Source organism: Crocodylus siamensis, chromosome 3 (assembly GCF_052110815.1).
Source record: "Crocodylus siamensis isolate JL-2025a chromosome 3, ASM5211081v1, whole genome shotgun sequence".
Classification (NCBI taxonomy): domain Eukaryota; kingdom Metazoa; phylum Chordata; order Crocodylia; family Crocodylidae; genus Crocodylus; species Crocodylus siamensis.
Genome location: NC_143397.1, coordinates 1,376,283 through 1,394,638, shown reverse-complemented (window position 1 = coordinate 1,394,638; position 18,356 = coordinate 1,376,283). Strand labels below are relative to the sequence as shown.

The 18,356-nt window shown below is 52.0% G+C and overlaps 1 protein-coding gene across 1 annotated transcript in view; it reads left to right on the top strand.

The window, feature by feature from the left end:
* The window catches only part of LOC149867889 (uncharacterized), a 26,715-nt gene extending 24,615 nt beyond the window's left edge, over nt 1–2,100 (top strand). Inside the window, exon 5 of the mRNA XM_090037191.1 lies at nt 2,042–2,100. Within this exon, the coding sequence (XP_089893317.1) occupies nt 2,042–2,100 (59 nt within the window). The remainder of the gene's footprint in view (nt 1–2,041) is intronic.
* The last annotated feature ends 16,256 nt before the right edge of the window (nt 2,101–18,356 follow it).

Here is an 18,356-nt window from a genome sequence, read left to right as displayed (position 1 = left end):
ACATGGGGAAGTCATAGGGACCCTGAGCCCCTGCAGGAGCCTAGCCTTGGACCTAGTGTTGATCCAGGAACATCTCAGAGGAACGGCAGATGCAAGATTTGGCTATAGGGTGGCATGGAGGAATCAACCTCTGCCTGCTTGTCTCACTGCTGTAGAGCTACAGCCCCCACCCCACCTATCTGGCTGTTGGATGCTCCTGGTCTCCGTGGTAACAGGGATACAAATTCCTGAGGGAGGAGGAGGAACTTGCTTGTCCTCTGTCCTGTGTAACCCTAACCTCTCACCTGAGGGTACTGGCGTTTTTTAAATTGACCAACCAGCATCAGCCGTGCTCTGAGAATAATAGTTCATGGCTGGTCCAAGGGATGAAGTCAGAAAGGTTATTTAAGTGTCCCTCCATCTTGGGGGAGGGAGGAGAGACATCTTGAAACTCATTGACACACAATGAATGGCCAGCCTCCAAAGGAGGCTCAATCAGCCTCTAGATGTTACTTGTGAGTAACTTACCTGGAACTTATCTAGAAATATAGCTTACTGTAATGTAGAAGCATAACAACAGGCTACCAAACAATACATTTTGTTCTGGGCTGTTCTGTGTACTTTTCTAACCTGTACCCTTCCCCCAACCTACCCTCTTTAACCAATAAAGCTCTCCACTGTAACAAACTTGGATGGGAGAGGGATTGGGCTTGTCTTTATGTTCCCAGTGCTCAGCTGGACTAAGGGAGGCTACTTTTTGTGCTTCAGACTAAAGGAAGCAGCCCAAGTTCTCACAGTGGGTCAAGCACCCTCAAGGTCCACAAGGCCTGCATACCCCAGGGGGCATAGGGTCTGAATAAAGACCAGATCCCCGGGTGGTGGCAGCACTTGCAACAGGCTTGTGGATGTGTTCCAGGGAGGATGTTGGCCAGACGTGAAGTGCCCCAGGTGAGGCACTCATTGCTTGGTAGTTGGTCAGGCACAGTGGGGTGGGTGGCTCAGTGCAGGAGTGCCCCCTACTGGTCCACTACAGGCTGCAATAGGGAACATGGTTTCCCACTGTCCTCACCAGCCACTTCAGCCAGGCCAGGGAATTCTCTAGGACTGGATGGCCCCCACACAGGGGGCTTTAGCCAGGGCAGTAGTGGGTCAGGCAGCAGAATACCCACCCTGCAGCTGGAGAGCCAGACAAGGGCTGGTGCTGGCTGCAGCACTCTCCTGACACCCCAATGACATGGATCAGAGCAGGAATGTCTGCTCCTCATCAGGACACTTCTCTCTTTGAGGGTCACTGGCCTCCCCCTGCTCACAGCTGCTGTGAGGAGCTCAGGGACTGGGCTCACAACCTGCCTCCAGCCCCATCTACACCTATGTCTGTGCACAGCACTCGCCAATGCAGCTTACATGGCTTATATCTCACTCAGGATGCCCAGCTCTGTCCACACACTGCACTGGAAATGAGCCCTCCTCAAACTTCTCTGAATGACAGGTCACCCAGATCCTCTGGCCAATTGGAAACTCTGTCTTAATGGAAGTTGTGAACATGGATGGGGGCAAGTTCCCAGCAACTGTACAGAATCCTGTAGGGAAAGGAAGCTCTTGTCTGAGCAACACAGCTCCCTAATGATGATTCTCTCCCCCGTGAGCACCATGCCAACTGCACCCCTTCCCTTGGAGAAGGGAGTCACCCCTGCATAGGACATATGCCCCTCATCCTAAGGGGGCTGTTGGTCCACCTGCTCAGAGTGATCCCCTTCCCCTTCAAGTGGGAGGATGTTCACTCCCTGCTTGGCCTGTACCCCTCATCCACAGCCCACATCCCCCCGAGATCCACACAACAACAGGGCACCCACCAGACCTTTTGGGCTCCCTCAGCACACACATCACCCTGACAACTGAGCACCTTCACAGGCATCAAAACATGGGCCCCATCTGTCCTCAACTGCCTGTGAAGCCCTCCAACCTACCCACATGATGGTGCAGCTGCTCCCTGGTGATGGCAGCCCTCAGCCCAGAAGCCCTCACCCCAGATTCCTGACTGCTCCTCTGCCCTCTTTCCTAGGGGCAGCCAATCCATTTGCTCCCAAGAGACAGCAGCAGCCACCACTTGGCCAGGATTAGGCCCCTCTGGCATAACCGGCACCCAGGGCTCCCTTGTAGGGAGGCCCCTGCTCCTGTCTGCTCTCTTTTTGCTCTGCCACTCCTGGGATTTCCTGTTCCTTCCTTCACTCACACACTCCAGCCCCTCTACCAGCTCCCAATCTAGACAGCTGACTGTCCTTGGCCCCAGCGTTACACACTGGAGGGAGTCTGGGCCCTGGCTGTGGGACACAGAGGTTGAGATGTCAGTGCAGAAGCCCAGGGGTTGTGCAGAGAGAAAGGCCAATGGGATGGAAGCCCAGGTGCAGCAGGGACCATGATCCAGGATCCCAAAGCCCCTGGGAGTCCTGAGACTTGAGGAGTCTCAAACTCACCAACACAGTAGATACTCAGTGGATTCCAGTTCCCCGACTGCATGCACATGGTGTTGACTCGTGAGGGCTGATGGTCCTTGGGGCAGCTCCATGTCACCATCTCACCTGGATTGTAAGACAGCTGTTTTGGTGTGAAGTCAGCCCGGCTGTCCCAGAGCTCTGGCATTCGGCACTTTGCTGCAGAAGAAACATGGGGATGGTGTCACTAGGAAACAACTCCAGTGGCTGGAACTCGTGGCTGGAACCCGTGTACCATTACCACCAGCTGCTATGGAGCTGAGATGGCTGGAACCCATTGCCTGGTCTCATGCAAACATCCCAGCTTTGTTTGTTGCCTAACAAGAGCTGTTGTCACCCGCCCTCATGTGGTGGACCAGTAGGGGGCGCTCTTGTGCTGAGATACCCACTCACTGCTTACAACCACCTACCAAGCTCTGAGTGCCTCCCCAGGGGTGCCTCACATCTGGCTGACCCCTTCCAAGAGCATACCTGCAAGCCTGGAGTAACTGCTGCCACCACCCAGGGGTTCTGTTCTGTATTTTGATGCTGTGCCCCCTGGGATGCACAGGCCTTGTAGACCTTGAGTGTGCTTGACCCACTGTGAGAACTTGGGGAGCTTCCTTTAGCCTGAAGCACAAAAAGTAGTCTCCCTTAGTCAGTTGGACCAAGGGGACACAAAGACATACACAATCCCACTCCCAGCAGGTCTACCACCCTTGTTATAGTGGAGAACTTCATTGGTTAAAGAGGGTAGGTTGGGGAAAGGGTACAAATTAGAGAAGTATTAAAGAATAACCTTACAGCAAGCAGTGTCAGCTTAGTAGCTGGCTGATATACTTCTACATTACAGTCACCTCCAGACTGCTGACACAGAAGAGAGAGAGCCTCAGAGTACAGCCTGCATTCTGGCTGGATGTACCTTAACTCTGATGACAGCCCTGGGTTTAGTAGATACAGAATTGTTTAATTGTCTGTATTGTTGCTTTTTTGTTCTTGCTCTGTATCAATAAATTCAGCTATTATTGACTGGCAGGTGTTGTTGTCAGTCTGAGGGTTGTGTCCACCCAGAACAAAGGTATAATTGCTAGGTTCAAATCCAATCCAGCAATTGGCAAAGAACACAAGAGTAGTAACCTGACTGATCAGAGACTTTGTTGATGCAGAGTGATTTGTTTTAGAAATGTTAGCTGAAATTTGTAGTAAGGTAGAGCTGTATAGTAAGTAACTGAAGTTATACGAGTTATGTAGGAGATGTTGTTTGCTACGGCTAACAAGGAAACTTTGTGTGTCCAAGTTAGGCAGAGTAGTGGGCACGAGTATACGCTGTGGTCCACTTGGAATTAAGTAAGAACCTCCTGTTGTGTTTACAATAGGAAGCCAAAAAGCAAAAAAAGTAATCTCTCTGCTGAAAAGGCTGTGTGAATGAACAGAACCCTATAACTCTAAAATCTCTGGAAAAAAATAATTACAGCCATCTGCAGAGAAAAGACAAAAGCAGGCGTGTGTTTGCTGTGGAGTTTATAACATGTAAGTTATCAGTGCAAGTTATAGCAAGACAAAGTGTTATATAGGCAGTATAGTTTCAGTGAGATCAAAGACAGTGAAGGAAATGTAAGACAGATACTCTAAAATCCCATGTGTATCAGAAAATAAAGGCAAAAGTAGCACAGAAAGAGACAAGGTATGTTACTAGACATTTGTTCAGGCTGTAGCAGAAAATTTGTGATTAAAAGTAAGGAAAAACTTGGTTGTCTCCCGCACCTCTCCAGGAACAGTGAAGAGCCTAGAAGAGAGAAAGATTGTTAACAGCTGTGTAAAGAAAAATCAGTGCCCAGAATTAATTTGAGTTACTCTGAGCAGAAAAAAAACTAGAGAGCTTATCAGAGGCATGTTTTGTTTTTCTCTGCAGAGGCATAGTTTAAAAGTTTCCTTTTGGGGTGAAGCCTGACAGGATTGCGTGTAGTGCGTAATTTGTCATCCACGGTCTTTCAGGAAAACTTCCTTAGTCCTAAAGTAAAGCTTACTGGGTTGTACAGCTGTAGGAGAAAGAGATTTGATAGATAAATTAGTTTGCAAAGAGCAAGGAAAGAAGGGGCCACTTATGAGAATGAATTGTGAAGCCTGTAGACCAGAAAGGATATAGTTAAAATTTATAAAAGAAAAGAAAACCAGAAGTTAAGTAAAACCTATGAAAAGGTGTTAGGATTCTAGAGAGTTGCTAGAGAAAGAAAAAAGGAAAATCTAATAAAGAGTTTGCAGGACCTTAAAAAAACAAGTAATCTAGCAGTCCTGAAAAGGAGAACAGGAGGATAAATCACAAGGCAGGGGGTCGGACTTCATGATCTGGGAGCACAGGTGGAGTTCTCGTTGATGCTCCCAGTCTGGGGCTATGGGCTAAGGAGGGAGAGGAGGATCCATGCGGTGAACCAAAGACTGCGGCGCTGGTGTCATCAGGAAGGCTTTGGCTTCCATGACCACAGCCCGCTCTTTCATGAGAGAGGCAGCGAGCTGCTGGGAAGAGATGGCCTCCACCTCTCTCCCCTGGGGAGGAGGCTCTTCTCTGCCAGACTGCCTGACCTGCTCCACCGGGCTTTAAACTAAGCCCGCTGGCAGACGGGGGGACTACCGCCACTGCTGGGCCGCTAAGCAACCCTTGCAAAGCCAGTAGGCAAAGGCACTTAAGGGAGCCCACCCCTGCCCCAGCCCTGGTACACTCTGTGGGCAAGGCAAGAGCCCCCAAGGGCACACTTGCCTGCCTGTACACTAATGCCAGGAGCCTGGGCAACAAGCAGGACGAGCTCGTCCTCCTGCTCAATGCAAATAATTATGATGTCACAGGGATAACGGAGACCTGGTGGGACTCCACCCATGACTGGACCACGGGTATAGAGGGCTATACCCTGTACAGGAGGGATCGTGTAGATAAAAGGGGCGGGGGTGTAGCTCTCTATGTTAAGGAAAGCTATGCATCTCTGCAAGCTGATCTGGGCGACCAGGGTGGACTGGAGACCCTCTGGGTTAAAATACATGGGGAACACAGCACAGGGGGCACAACGGTGGGAGTCTACTACAGACCTCCCACCCAAAGTCCTGAGCTTGACCAGCAGTTTGCCCGAGAACTGAATGAGGCCGTGTGCTCCAGGACCTTGGTGGTCACGGGTGACTTCAATTACCCGGACATCTTGTGGGAGGATCACTCAGCAAAATCTGAGCAGTTGCAAAGGTTCCTCTCATGCGTGGATGACCTCTACCTGACTCCAGAAGTCTATGGGTGAATGAGAGGTAAAGCGCTGCTCGACCTGGTACTGGCTACAGGGGACGACCTAATCGGCGACCTAGTGATCGATGGGAAGCTGGGTGACAGCGACCACGAGCTGATCACCTTCACCATCCGCTGTAAAGCTGGCAAGTCAGTCAGCAATATGGAAGTCCTTGACTTCAGAAAAGCCGACTTTGACAGGCTCAAGAGGCTTGTCAGTGAGGCCCTAAGGAACCATGACCCCAGGGAGAGGGGAGTCTAGGAAGGGTGTTTGCTTCTCAAGGGAGCGATCCTCAATGCACAAGCTAAGTCTATTCCATCTCAGAGGAAAGGCAGCAAGAGGGCACAGCAGCAGCAGATGGGGCAACTGACAACTGACGCCCAGGAAAAAGCCAACCTATTAAATGGGTACTTTGCGTCAGTCTTTCATCAGTCCCATGGGACACCCATGCCCGCTATGGGACAGGGAGGTCCAGGTGAGGGAGATCCCCTGGCCTCCAACAATGCTGACCTCGTGAAGGAACACCTTGAGAAGCTGGATACCTTCAAGTCAGCCGGCCCTGACAATCTGCACCCCAGGGCACTCAAGGAGCTGGTGAGCATCATAACCCAGCCCTTGGCACAGGTCTTCCAGAGCTCTTCGTGGTCTGGTGTAGTGCCCGAAAACTGGAAGAAGGCCAATGTGGTGCCGATCTTCAAGAAGAGGAGGAAAGTGGATCCAGCTAACTATAGGCCCAACAGCCTGACTTCTATCCCCGGGAAGATCTCAGAAAAGTTTATTAAAGAGACCATCCTTAATGGACTGGCCAACGCCAACATCCTAAGAGATAGCCAGCATGGGTTTGTTGTGGGTAGGTCTTGCCTGACCAATTTCATTTCCTTCTACAACCTATCACCTGGAAAAGGGAGAAGAGATTGATGTCATATATCTTGACTTCAAAAAAGTCTTCGATCTGGTATCCCATGATCACCTCTTGGCGAAACTGGCCAACTGCGGCCTTGGGTCCACCACGATGTGCTGGCTGGGAATTGGCTCTATGGTCAGACCCAGAGGGTAGTAATTGATGGCAGTCACTCATCATGGTGCCCTGTGACCAGTGGGGTCCCCCAAGGCTCTGTCCTGGGACCCATGTTGTTCAACACCTTCATTAATGATGTGGACAATGGAGTTAGGAGTGGACTGGCCATGGAGCTGTTTACCCTGGAAAAGTGCAGGCTCAGGGGTGATCTGATGGCCACCTATAAATTTAAAAGGGGTGACCACCAGGATCTGGGGGAACATTTGTTCACCAGAGCGCCCCAGGGGATGACGAGGTCGAACGGTCACAAACTCCTGCAAGACCATTTCAGGCTGGACATACGGAAGAATTTCTTTACTGTCCGAGCCCCCAAGGTCTGGAACAGCCTGCCATCGGAGGTGGTTCAAGCACCTACACTGAAAACCTTCAAGAGCAAATTGGATGCTTAACTTGCTGGGATCCTATGACCCCACCTCTCGTACAAACCCCTGGAAGGAAAAGGGGAAGATCCCCTCTGAGCAACACAGCACCCTAAAGACACCTGCCTCCCCAGGCTGAGCTGCTGGGGCCAAGACTACCTCCTCCATGGGTTACAGCAGCCCTACTGAAGGGACCAAGCTCCTCATCCATTATTTCTTAGATTTTCATAGACATTAGGGCTGGAAGGGACCTCGGGAGATCATCGAGTCCAGCCCCCTGCCCAAAGGGCAGGAAGTCAGCTGGGGTCACAGGATCCCAGCAAGATAAGCATCCAATTTACTCTTGAAGGTGTTCAATGTAGGCGCTTGAACCACCTCCGCTGGCAGACTGTTCCAGACCTTGGGGGCTCAGACAGTAAAGAAATTCTTCCTTATGTCCAGCCTGAAATGGTCTTGCAGGAGTTTGTGACCGTTAGACCTCGTCATCCCATGGGGCGCTCTGGTGAACAGATGTTCCCCCAGATCCTGGTGGTCACCCCTGATAAACTTATAGGTGGCCACCAGATCACCCCTGAGCCTGCGCTTTTCCAGCCTAAAGAGTCCCCTGGCTCTCAGCCTGTCATCGTAAGATCTGTTTTCCTGACCTCTGATCATGCACATGGCTCTCCTCTGGACTCTCTCAAGCTTCTCCACATCCTTTTTGAATTGTGGAGCCCAAAACTGGACGCAGTACTCCAGCTGCGGCCTCACTAAGGCCGAGTACAAGGGGAGAATGACGTCCCAGGATTTGCTCGAGAAGCATCTATGGATGCACACCAGCATTTTGGTCGCTTTACTAGCCGCAGCATCGCATTGCAGGCTCATGTTCATCTTGTGGTCAATGATGACCCCCAAGTCTTTTTCTTCTGTAGTGCTAACCAACGTAGCACTGCCGAGCCTATAAGGGTGCTGCAGGTTTTTCCTCCCAAGGTGGAGAACCTTGCATTTTTCGGTGTTAAACACCATGAGATTCTCGTCTGCCCATTTGCTGAGCTTGTCCAGGTCAGCCTGGATCACCCGCCTATCTTCTGGCGTGGATGCTTTGCCCCAAAGTTTGGTGTCATCGGCGAACTTGGCCAGTCCACTCCTGACTCCAATGTCCACATCGTTAATGAAGATGTTGAACAGTATGGGTCCCAGGACAGAGCCTTAGGGACCCCACTGGTCACAGGGCAACAATTGACTGCCATCAATCACAACCCTCTGGGTCCGACCACGGAGCCAATTTCCCAGCCAGCGGATCGTGGTGGAGCCAAGGCCACAACTGGGCAGTTTGGCCAAGAGGTGATCATGGGATACCAGATCAAAAGCTTTTTTGAAGTCAAGATATATGACATCAATCTCTTCTCCCTCGTCCAGGTGATAGGTCACCTGGTCATAGAAGGAAATGAGGTTGGTCAAACAAGACCTACCCGCAACAAACCCGTGCTGGCTGTCCCTTAGGATGTTAGCCTGGGCCAGTCCCTCAAGGATGGCCTCCTTAATAAACTTTTCTAAGATCTTCCCCAGGATAGAAGTCAGGCTAATGGGCCTGTAGTTAGCCGGATCCACTCTCCTCCCTTTCTTGAAGATCGGCACCACAGTGGCCTTCTTCCAGTCTTCGGGCACGACACCAGAGCGCCAGGAGTTTTCAAAGACCCGTGCCAGGGGCTGGGCTATGACGCTTGCCAGCTCCTTGAGTACCCTGGGGTGCAGGTTGTCAGGGCCTGCTGACTTGAAGGTATCCAGCTTCTCAAGGTGTTCCTTCACGAGGTCAGCATTGATGGAGGGTAGGGGATCCCCCTCACCCAGATTTCCCTGTCCCATAGCAGGCATGGGCATCCCGTGTGACTGATGAAAGACTGACGCAAAGCACCTATTTAATAGGTTGGCTTTTTCCTGGGCGTCAGTTGTCAGTTGTCCCATCTGGTTTAGCTGGGGTCCAACGTTGCCCTTGCTTTTCCTCCGGCTCCCCACGTATCTGAAAAAGGACTTTTTGTTGTCCTTGATGCCTGAAGCTAGTTGGAGTTCAGTTTGCAGCCTTGGCTTTCCTGGTTTGCTCCCTGCAGGACCGGACCAGCACGGAGTAATCCTCCTTGGAGGTGAATCCCGTCCTCCATCCTTTGTAGGCTTTCCTTTTTAGCCACAGTAGGTCCGCTAGGTCTCTGGAGAGCCAGGGGGGCTGCTGTGCCTTCTTGCTGCCTTTCCTCTGTGTTGGAATAGATTTCGCTTGTGCACTGAGGATCGCTTCCTTGAGAAGCAACCACTCTTTCTGAACTCCCAACTCCCTATGGTCATGGTCCCTGAGGGCCTGACTGACTAGCCTCTTGAGCTTGTCAAAGTCGGCTTTTCTGAAGTCAAGGACTTCTGTGTTGCTGACTGACTTGCCAGCTTTACGGCGGATGGTGAAGATGATCAGCTCGTGGTCGCTGTCACCCAACTTCCCATCAATCACTATGTCGCCGATTAGGTCGTCCCCCATAGCCAGTACCAGGTCAAGCAGCGCTTTGCCTCTCGTTGGCCCATAGACTTCTGGAGTCAGGTAGAGGTCATCCACGCATGAGAGAAAGCTTTGCGCCCGCTCAGATTTAACTGAGTGATCTTCCCACGAGACGTCCGGGTAATTGAAGTCACCCATGACAACCAAGGTCCTGGAGCAAGCAGCCTCATTCAGTTCCCGGGTGAACTCCTGGTCAAGCTCGGGACTTTGAGTGGGAGGTCTGTAGTAGACTCCCACCGTTGTGTCCCCTGTGCCGAATTCCCCTCGAATTTTTACCCAGAGGGTCTCTAGCTGTCCATGCCGGTCACCAACATTATGACAGAGGATGGCCAGTAACTACAGCCTTCATCCCTCCATGAGAGGGAGGAAGCCCCCAGTGCCACAATCCATCCCAGAAGGCAGCGGGGTCCAGGGGACGTGGACCGGGCTCAGGACAGCTGCCCCATGCCTGGGGATAGAGAGGCAGCCTGAGTCTGGGCAGGCATCCATTGGCTTCATGGGACAGGTGGGGGTGCTGGGTACCAAAGGCAGCCCCAGGGATGGGGGTAGCGGTGCATGCAGAGCGGGGTCTGCTCAGGGTCCTGCAGGGACTCGGGGGTAACAGCTGGTTCGAGTTGGGTGTCAGCAGCTGCCCCAGGGCTTTCGTGCCTCTGAGTAACATCCTTCCCATGGAGTCAGCACAGCATCGTCCGGCAGGTCCAGCCCAGCTGCAGGTGGGCAAGGCCAGAGCTCTGCCCACAGGCAAGGGAAGGAGAGGGGATGTGGGGCAGCTCCTCAGTCACATGCTGGCATGCAGGGAGCCTCAGAGAAACCCTCACATCCACGGGGAGTCAACTCCTGGGGAATGAGCTGAGAGCCCCCCGGATGGACAGCCTCACTGAACCCAGCGTGGAGGATGCGGTAGCTGGGGGCAGCGAGGCCTGGGCCCTGCCTTTCCTGGTTGGCCCCAAAGACAAGTGAACACTGAAAAATGCCAGGTTTTCCACCTTGGGAGGACAAACCTGCAGCATCCTTGTAGGCTCGGTAGTGCTACGCTGGGCAGCGCTACTGAAGAGACTTGGGGTCATCATTGAAAGGGACCTGGGGATCATCACTGACCACAAGACGAACAGGAGCCTGCCATGCGATGCTGCAGCTAGTAAAGCGACCAAAACTCTGATGTTTACTGCTAATTAGCTGTAGGGCTAATTAGCAGTAAAGTCTCAGCATCTACACATGCAGCCCTATTTGGTTGCAGAAAACTAATGAATTCTACAGCAGAATTATTTTTCTAAATATAAGTACTATCTTGCTGTGGAGCAAATAACTCCACAGCAAGATAGACCTTATATTAAGAAAAATTATTCTGCTGCAGAATTCATTAGTTCATGTATAGATGCTGACAGGGCTGTCTGGGACATGATGGTGCTTCAGTGGGGCGGCTGCATGCTGGCTAGCTCCGCACGGGAGCACACCTGTGCCCCAGACAGCCCCTCTGCAGCACACCGAGCTGGAGGGAGCAGCCCTGCACTGGCAGGCTGTCCCCCCAGGCTCCATGCCAGCCTGGGCTGCTCCGACCCAGCTCAATGTGCCACAGTTCTAGGTCACATGCAGATGCATCCGCAGGAGCAATAGGCTCTGGAGTTTGTTGTTGCACATTAATATTCATGTGTAAACATGCCCACTGGTATTTGCTTGACTTCTGCATCTTGGGCTGTAGACCCTGACCATGGTTGGGATCTTCCTCTGACTTGCACTCTTCTTCTAAGTATTCTCCCTTTACACTGATGACTAGACCCTGGTTACTACAAAATTCCCTTTTCCGTGCTGGCTCACTGAGCAGTGCCAGTGCCTCCTCTGAAGTTGTACAGAGTGCACACTTGATGTCAGATGAAACCTTCATGTAGGCTACAGACTTCTCTGCATACCTTCCGCTGGAGCTACCGTGCTCCTTCAGAGGAAAAAAATCCCACTGTCAAGTTAGATTTAAAGATTTCCCATGAAGAAGCATCCGCTGCCGTTCCCAGTAAATGGTTACACTGGTGATTCCCTGTCAATTCTAGCCTGAATTTGGTTTTGACTTTCAGTTCTGGGATCTGTTGCACTAGAAGAGTTGGTCTGTGATCAAATTAGTATTTCCCCTGCAGGGACTTACAAACCATGACCAAGCCACCACATCATCTGCCAGGAGACTTTCACACCACTTCAAGCAGACAATAAGCTGGATATGAATCAGCAGTGCACTATGTTGTGGAGAAGGCTGACAACATCCGGGGCCGCATTGGGAGCAGTGTTCCCAGCAGATTGAGGGAAGTGATTCTTCTCCTCTATTTCACACTAGGGAGGCCACGTCTGGAGTCCTGGGTCCAGTTTTTGGTCCCGCAGTACAGACTGGATGTGGACACTGTGGTGGCCAGTAGGGGTGCTCCTGCACTGAGCCACCCACCTCTGCATCCAGACAAAAACCAAGCTCCAAGCGCTTTCCCTGGGGTGCCTGCATCTGGCCAACCCCCTTCCTGCTGCACACCCTCAAGCCTGGGGTATAGGTGCCACCACCCAGGGTCTAGGCTTTGTCCAGGCCGTGTGCCACCTGGGATACACAGACTCTGTAGATCCATGGTTTGTTTAATCCTAGCATGCTATATCTGGGTGCTTGTTGTGGCCTGAAGCACAGAAAGTAGCCTCCCTTAGTCAGCTGAGTAAAGGGAGCAAGAAGGCCTGCCCAATCCCTCTCAAGCATGTAGAACAAGGCTGGCTATATTGGGTAGCTTTGTTGTAGAGAGAGTAGGCATGGGAAGGGTATAAGTCAGGGAAGTAGCAAAAGAATAACCCTGAGCAAACAAAAATGGCTTGGTGGCCCCTTGACATGTGACTTGATTACATTAAACTTACTTCCTAGCTAAGTTTCTGGTAAGTTATTCACTTCCTCATCCGGAGAATGAGATGTCTGTGCAGGTCCATGTTTCTGTATCTGTGTTTTCAAATATGTCTGTCTTCTTCCTGCAGGGACCCTCTTAAATAGCCCTCCGGACCTCACCACCTGGACCCAGTCAGGGACAGGTGTCATTTGCTGCTAGCTAATCAATTTGAAAAACATTACAGTTACCTAATGGAGTGACATGGGCTTAAGCCCCTGCCCCCATGTTGTGAGGTCAGAGCTCCAAACAATAGAGAGGTTAAACCCACACACTCTTACCTGAGGCCAGTCACATAGGCAGTGGCAGCAAGTTGGCTGCCTGGCCACCGGATTGATAGACACACGAGAGAGAGGAGGGGACAGATAACCCAAAAGGAGAGGAGGTTGGGAGGGAGTTCTTTCACAGACACATCGGAGAGAGTCCAGCGGAGGGCAATGAAAAAGGCTGGGGGACGTGACTGGTGAGGAGAGGAGAAGGGAACTGGGCTGATTGAGTCTGCCGAAGAGAAGACCAAGGCAGAGGATTGAATAGCCGCCTTCACCTCCCTGCCGGGGGCTGCAAAGAGGATGGAGCTGGGCTGTTCGCAGTGGGGGCAGATGACAGGACAAGGAGCAATGGGCTCAAGCTGCGGCAAGGGAAGTTGTGGTTGGATATTAGGAAATATTTTCTGAGTAGGAGGGTGGTGAAGCACTGCAGTAAGCTCCTCGGAGAGGTGGTAGAGTCCCTATCACTGGAGGTTTTAAAGACCTGGCTAGACAAGTCCTTGTCTGGGATGATGTTGTTGGGGCTGGTCCTGCTCTGAGCAGGGGGTTGGACTAGATGCGACCTCCTGAGGTCCCTTCCAGCCTCGTTGTCTGTGATTGCATGACCCCACTGTCACTTGTGCTAGGCCAGGGGGTGGGTCTTTTTCTCAGGGCTTTCCCAGTTCATTACACACAGTGAGCAAAGCAGCAGGGTGGGAGCAACAGAAGGGAGGAGGAGGACATCACACTCTTCCCCCCACCCTGACTGGGGCAAAGAACGCAGGTCCGTGAGATCAGTGCAAGGTGGTAAATGGCCTGCACTGTGTGCGTGACTTCAACCGTCACCTGCATTAGCTGAGGGCATCTTAAGGTGGCTTTGACGGTACCAGATCCATGTGAGTCGGTGGTTGAGACCGCACTAAGAACCCAGAGTCACCTACGTATTGCATGCGAAACCATCGCTTACCTGTGTCTCTTGCCATCATGCCAAACACCATCACGGCTAAGATAAGCTCCTTGTCATCTCTCCTCTGTGCTCACCCCTTTCTCTGCCATTACCAAGACCTCCATTCCCCCCTGTTGCTAACATCTGCAGCCTTGGAGATATCTTGATCCCATCCTCTCCTTTCTCCCACACCTCCCAGTCTTGGACACAACCGCATCCCTAGGGCAGGCTGACCAGGGCAGTAGCCCCAGGTTCTGATTTGGGCAGGGTGTGGTGCAAATGTCAGCCCTTCCTCTCTGTCCCAGTAGCAAATCGCTTGTCCTTGTCCTGATCTCCTTCCCCCCTCACATTATAAGTCTCCTCCTACTCTGTGATCCCTGTAACATTAACTTTGGTCCTTTTCCTTGGGCCACAAAACATATCGTTTTTGGCAGCAAGGATGGGATCTTCATTTGCACTGGTGCCTGATGCCACAGCTTAAGTGATCCAGAACAAGAATAACTTGCATTCAATAGCTTCTCTCACTTTATTGCAGCCATGTCATTGGTTCAATCCAATATCTCACCTACAAAAACCCTCGCCTCTCCCAGCACCGTAAGAAAATCCTTTTCTACTATTAGATCCATGCACGGGACTACATCTGAGCACCCAGTTAGGCTTACGTAAGAGCAGTAGAAAAGTGGGCAAGAGAAAGCAGCATGGCAAACTGGTACCAAGCCAGGTGCACAGAGGACTGCCACTGTAGAAATGCAACAGAGGAAGGTGCTGGAGGAAGACCAGCCATTTTGTTGTCCTGCCCAAAATAATGGAGCCCACAGCCTGCACTGAAAGTACAGGCTAGACCTGGTCTTGGCCACTGGGGATGACCTGGTGAAGGGGCTGCAGCTCCTTGAGCACCTGGGTGACAATGATCATTGCCTGCTGGGATTCACCATCCAGCGCAGGGTGTTCAGGGCTCACACCAAGACTAAAGCCCCTGAATTCAGAAGGGCCAACTTCAATGAATTTAGGAGATTAGTGGGGGAGGCACTAAGGGTCCAAAAGGATATGGGAGTCCACGAGGAATGATCATACCTTAAGGGGATGATCCTCCAGGCTCGCAGTGTGATAGTCCCCAAGAGAAAGAAGCGGGGTAAGAGTGCTCTGAAACCCCCTTGGCTCAGCAGAGGCATCCCAGAATGCCTGAGGGCCAGAAGGGAGGTGTACACCTGCTGGAAGGGAGGGGCCATCACCAAGGAGGAGTACTCCTCCTTGGCCCGTAAGTGTAGGAGGGCCATTAGGAAGGCCAAGGTGGGGGTGGATCTCAGACTAGTGACCAAGATTAAGGACAACAAACAGTCCTTCAAATACATTGGGAGTAAGAAGAGGGCACTGGGTAATATAGGGCCCCTTCTAGACTCAAATGGTAATCTTGTGGCTACGCCAGACAAGAAAGTTGAAATTTTTAACAAGTTCTTTGCCTCTGTTCTCTTGGACAGGGCCCAGGACAGCTCTCCCACCACAGGTAGGGACAATCTCAGGGATAGCGCTGCCAGGCGTCACGTCTGTGCAGAATTAGTTAAGGATCTTCTGGAAGGGCTGGATGTTTTTAAATATGCCCTCCACCCACGGTTGTTGGGAGAGCTGGCGGTGCCCTTGGCCCGGCTGTATGAGCAATTGTGGTCCACGGGTCAGGTGCCTAGAGATTGGAAACTAGCTAATGTGGTCCCCATTTATAAGAAAGGGAGGAAGGAGGACCCAGGAAACTATAGGCCCATAAGCCTCACATCGGTCTTGGATCACATCTGTGGGGCCGGGCAGGGGAGATCATGCCCAGGGGAAATCAGCATGGTTTCATCAAAGGCAGGTCCTGCCAGACCAACCTGATGGCCTTTTATGACCAGGTAACTAAATCCCCGGATGATGGTGCCACCATGGACGTAGTCTTTCTGGATTTTAAGAAGGCCTTTGACACCGTCTCTCGCCCCGTTCTCATTAATAAACTGAGCGACTGTGGCATTGATGCCTGCACAGTTGGATGGGTCAGAAATGGATGATGGGGCACACCCAGAGAGTGGTGGTAGACAGGTTGTACTTGACCTGGTGGGATGTGGGCAGTGGAGCACCCAGGGCTCGGTCCTGGGGCCTACACTGTTCAACATCATCAGCGACTTGGACGAGGGGGTAGAAGACATGCTATCCAAGTTTACTGATGCTACTGTGGAAAGGAAACCACCTTTGTTTCTCCCCAAAACCTCTGTGCTGTGACAATGTGATCAGGATGGGCCCAGCAGAGGAGACACATGCTTACCCTATCTCATTAGGTAACCTGAGCTGGATACAGTACTGAGGGAGTGGGGAAACCTGCTCCTTCTGCTTACGTGACTGCTATCACCCACCTGGGTGAGGGGCTTCTACCTGGTGAGCTGGGATCTGCCTGGTAACAGGTGAGGTATTTCAAATTGGTTGGCTGACAACCAACGGGGGCTGGCCTCCATTGGACCAGGTGAACGAGGTCACAGGGGCTATACAAGTTAAGACTGCCCAGGAGGAGGGGGCAGCAGCCATGCAGGGGACTCAGAGAAGAGCTTTACCATCTGAAACTGGCTCTCTCCCCCATAACTCATGAGCGAGGAACTTCCTGCCACCAGAGGGGATCTCCACCAGCCTCTGGAGGATGCTTGTGAGTAAGCTACTCGAGATCTGGGTAGATATCTAGCTGGCAGTAACTCAGATGTGTGATCAAAAGGCTACCTCAGCCAGACTGTTTGCTCTATGGGATTTCTGTGATATCGCTCTATCTTGTAGCCGATTTTCACCCAACCCCTGTAATCAGCAAAGTTCTCCTTTGATACTGGTGTAGGAGACTTATTGAGGGGTAGGTCTAAATTATGCCTAAGAGGCCCCTTACCTCTGCAGACTAAGGGAGACTTTCCTTTCCCACCCCGCTGACTTGGGGAAGTGCTCCAAGTGCCTGTACTGGGTCGAGTACCCGTAGGATTATTAGGCCTGTGTTTCCCCAAGGACACAGGGCCCAGACAGTCCCTTCTTGGGGTGGTGGCAGCTACGTTACCCCCAGGCTAGTGAATGTGCTCCAGGAAGGGGGTCAACCGGATACAAGATGCCCCAGGGAGGCACTCGGGTCCTGGAAGGTGGGCGGGTGCAGTGATATGGGCGGCTCAATGCAGGAGCGCCCCCTACTGGCGCTCGGGATGTGAATAGTGCGGTCCCGCAGGGCTCAGTCTGGGGCATACAGTGTTCAATGCCTACATCAGAGACTTGGATGAGGGCGTGGAAGACACGCTGTCCAAGTTTGATGTTGACACCAAGATGTGGGGAAAGGTAGGCACGCTTGAAGGGAGCGAGAGGCTGCAATTAGATTGAGACAGACTACAGAAGTGGGCGAATGGTAACAGGATGGGGTTCAATGTAGACAAATGCAGGGTGCTGCACCCGCGGAGAAGGAATCCACAGCACACAGACAGGCTGGGGAGCGCTCCCTTATGAGCACAGAGGTGGTAAGGGATCTTGGAGTCATTATTGATTCCAAGATCAACATGAGCCGCCAATGCCAGACTGCAGCCAACAGGGCCAACCGCACCTTGTCGTGCATCCACAGATGCATCTCGAGCAGGTCCAAAGAGGTGATACTCCCCCTGTATGCGACACTGGTCCGGCCTCAATTGGAGTACTGCATCCAGTTCTGGGTGCCGCACTTCAAGAGGGATGTGGCCAGCCTTGAGAGGGTCCAGAGGAGGCCAGTCGCATGATCAGGGGTCAGCAGGGCAGGCCCTACGAGGAGAGACTGAGGGACCTGAACCTGTTCAGCCTCAGCAAAAGGAGGCTGATGGGGGATTTGGTGGCTGCCTACAAACTCATTAGGGGACATCAGCAGCAAATAGGAAGGGCCCTATTCTCCCCAGCACCACCTGGGGTGACGAGGAACAATGGCCAGAAGCTGCTGGAGAATAGGTTCAGGTTAGAGATTAGGAGGCACCATTTCACTGTTAGGGTGGCTAGGATCTGGAACCAACTTCCCAGGGAAGTGGTCCTTGCTCCTACCTTGGGTAAATTCCAAAAGAGGTTGGATGATCACCTGTCTGGGGTCGTGTGATCCCAGCATGTGCTCCGGTCAGTGACAGGGGGTCAGACTAGATGATGTGTTCAGGTCCCTTCTGACCCCAAACTACTACGGAAGTATACAATAACTACAGGGAGTGCAAGCATGGGTACCTGGGTATATGGGCCTGTTTCATTTATGGTACAGCTCACTGATGGGACTCAATGGGAGAAAGTAATAGAAAATGAGGGCTGGAAGGGACCTCAGGAGGTCACATCTAGTCCAACCCCCTGCTCCAAGCAGGACCAGCCCCAACTACAGCATCCAGCCAGGGCTTTGTCTGCCCAGGTCTTAAAAACCTCCAAGGATGGAGACTCCACCGCCCTCCACATGGCATAGACCAGTTATAGCCACAGTATATACGAAAGCCTGGGAAAGCTCCCCTAGACATCCTGTTCCCACAGTTCAGCCTCCTGCAGTTACAAGCATTGGTTGTGACCATTTAATGGTGAGGACTGAGCAGCCAGACACTAAAGATCCCTTGCCATCCGGCTGCCCTTGTTA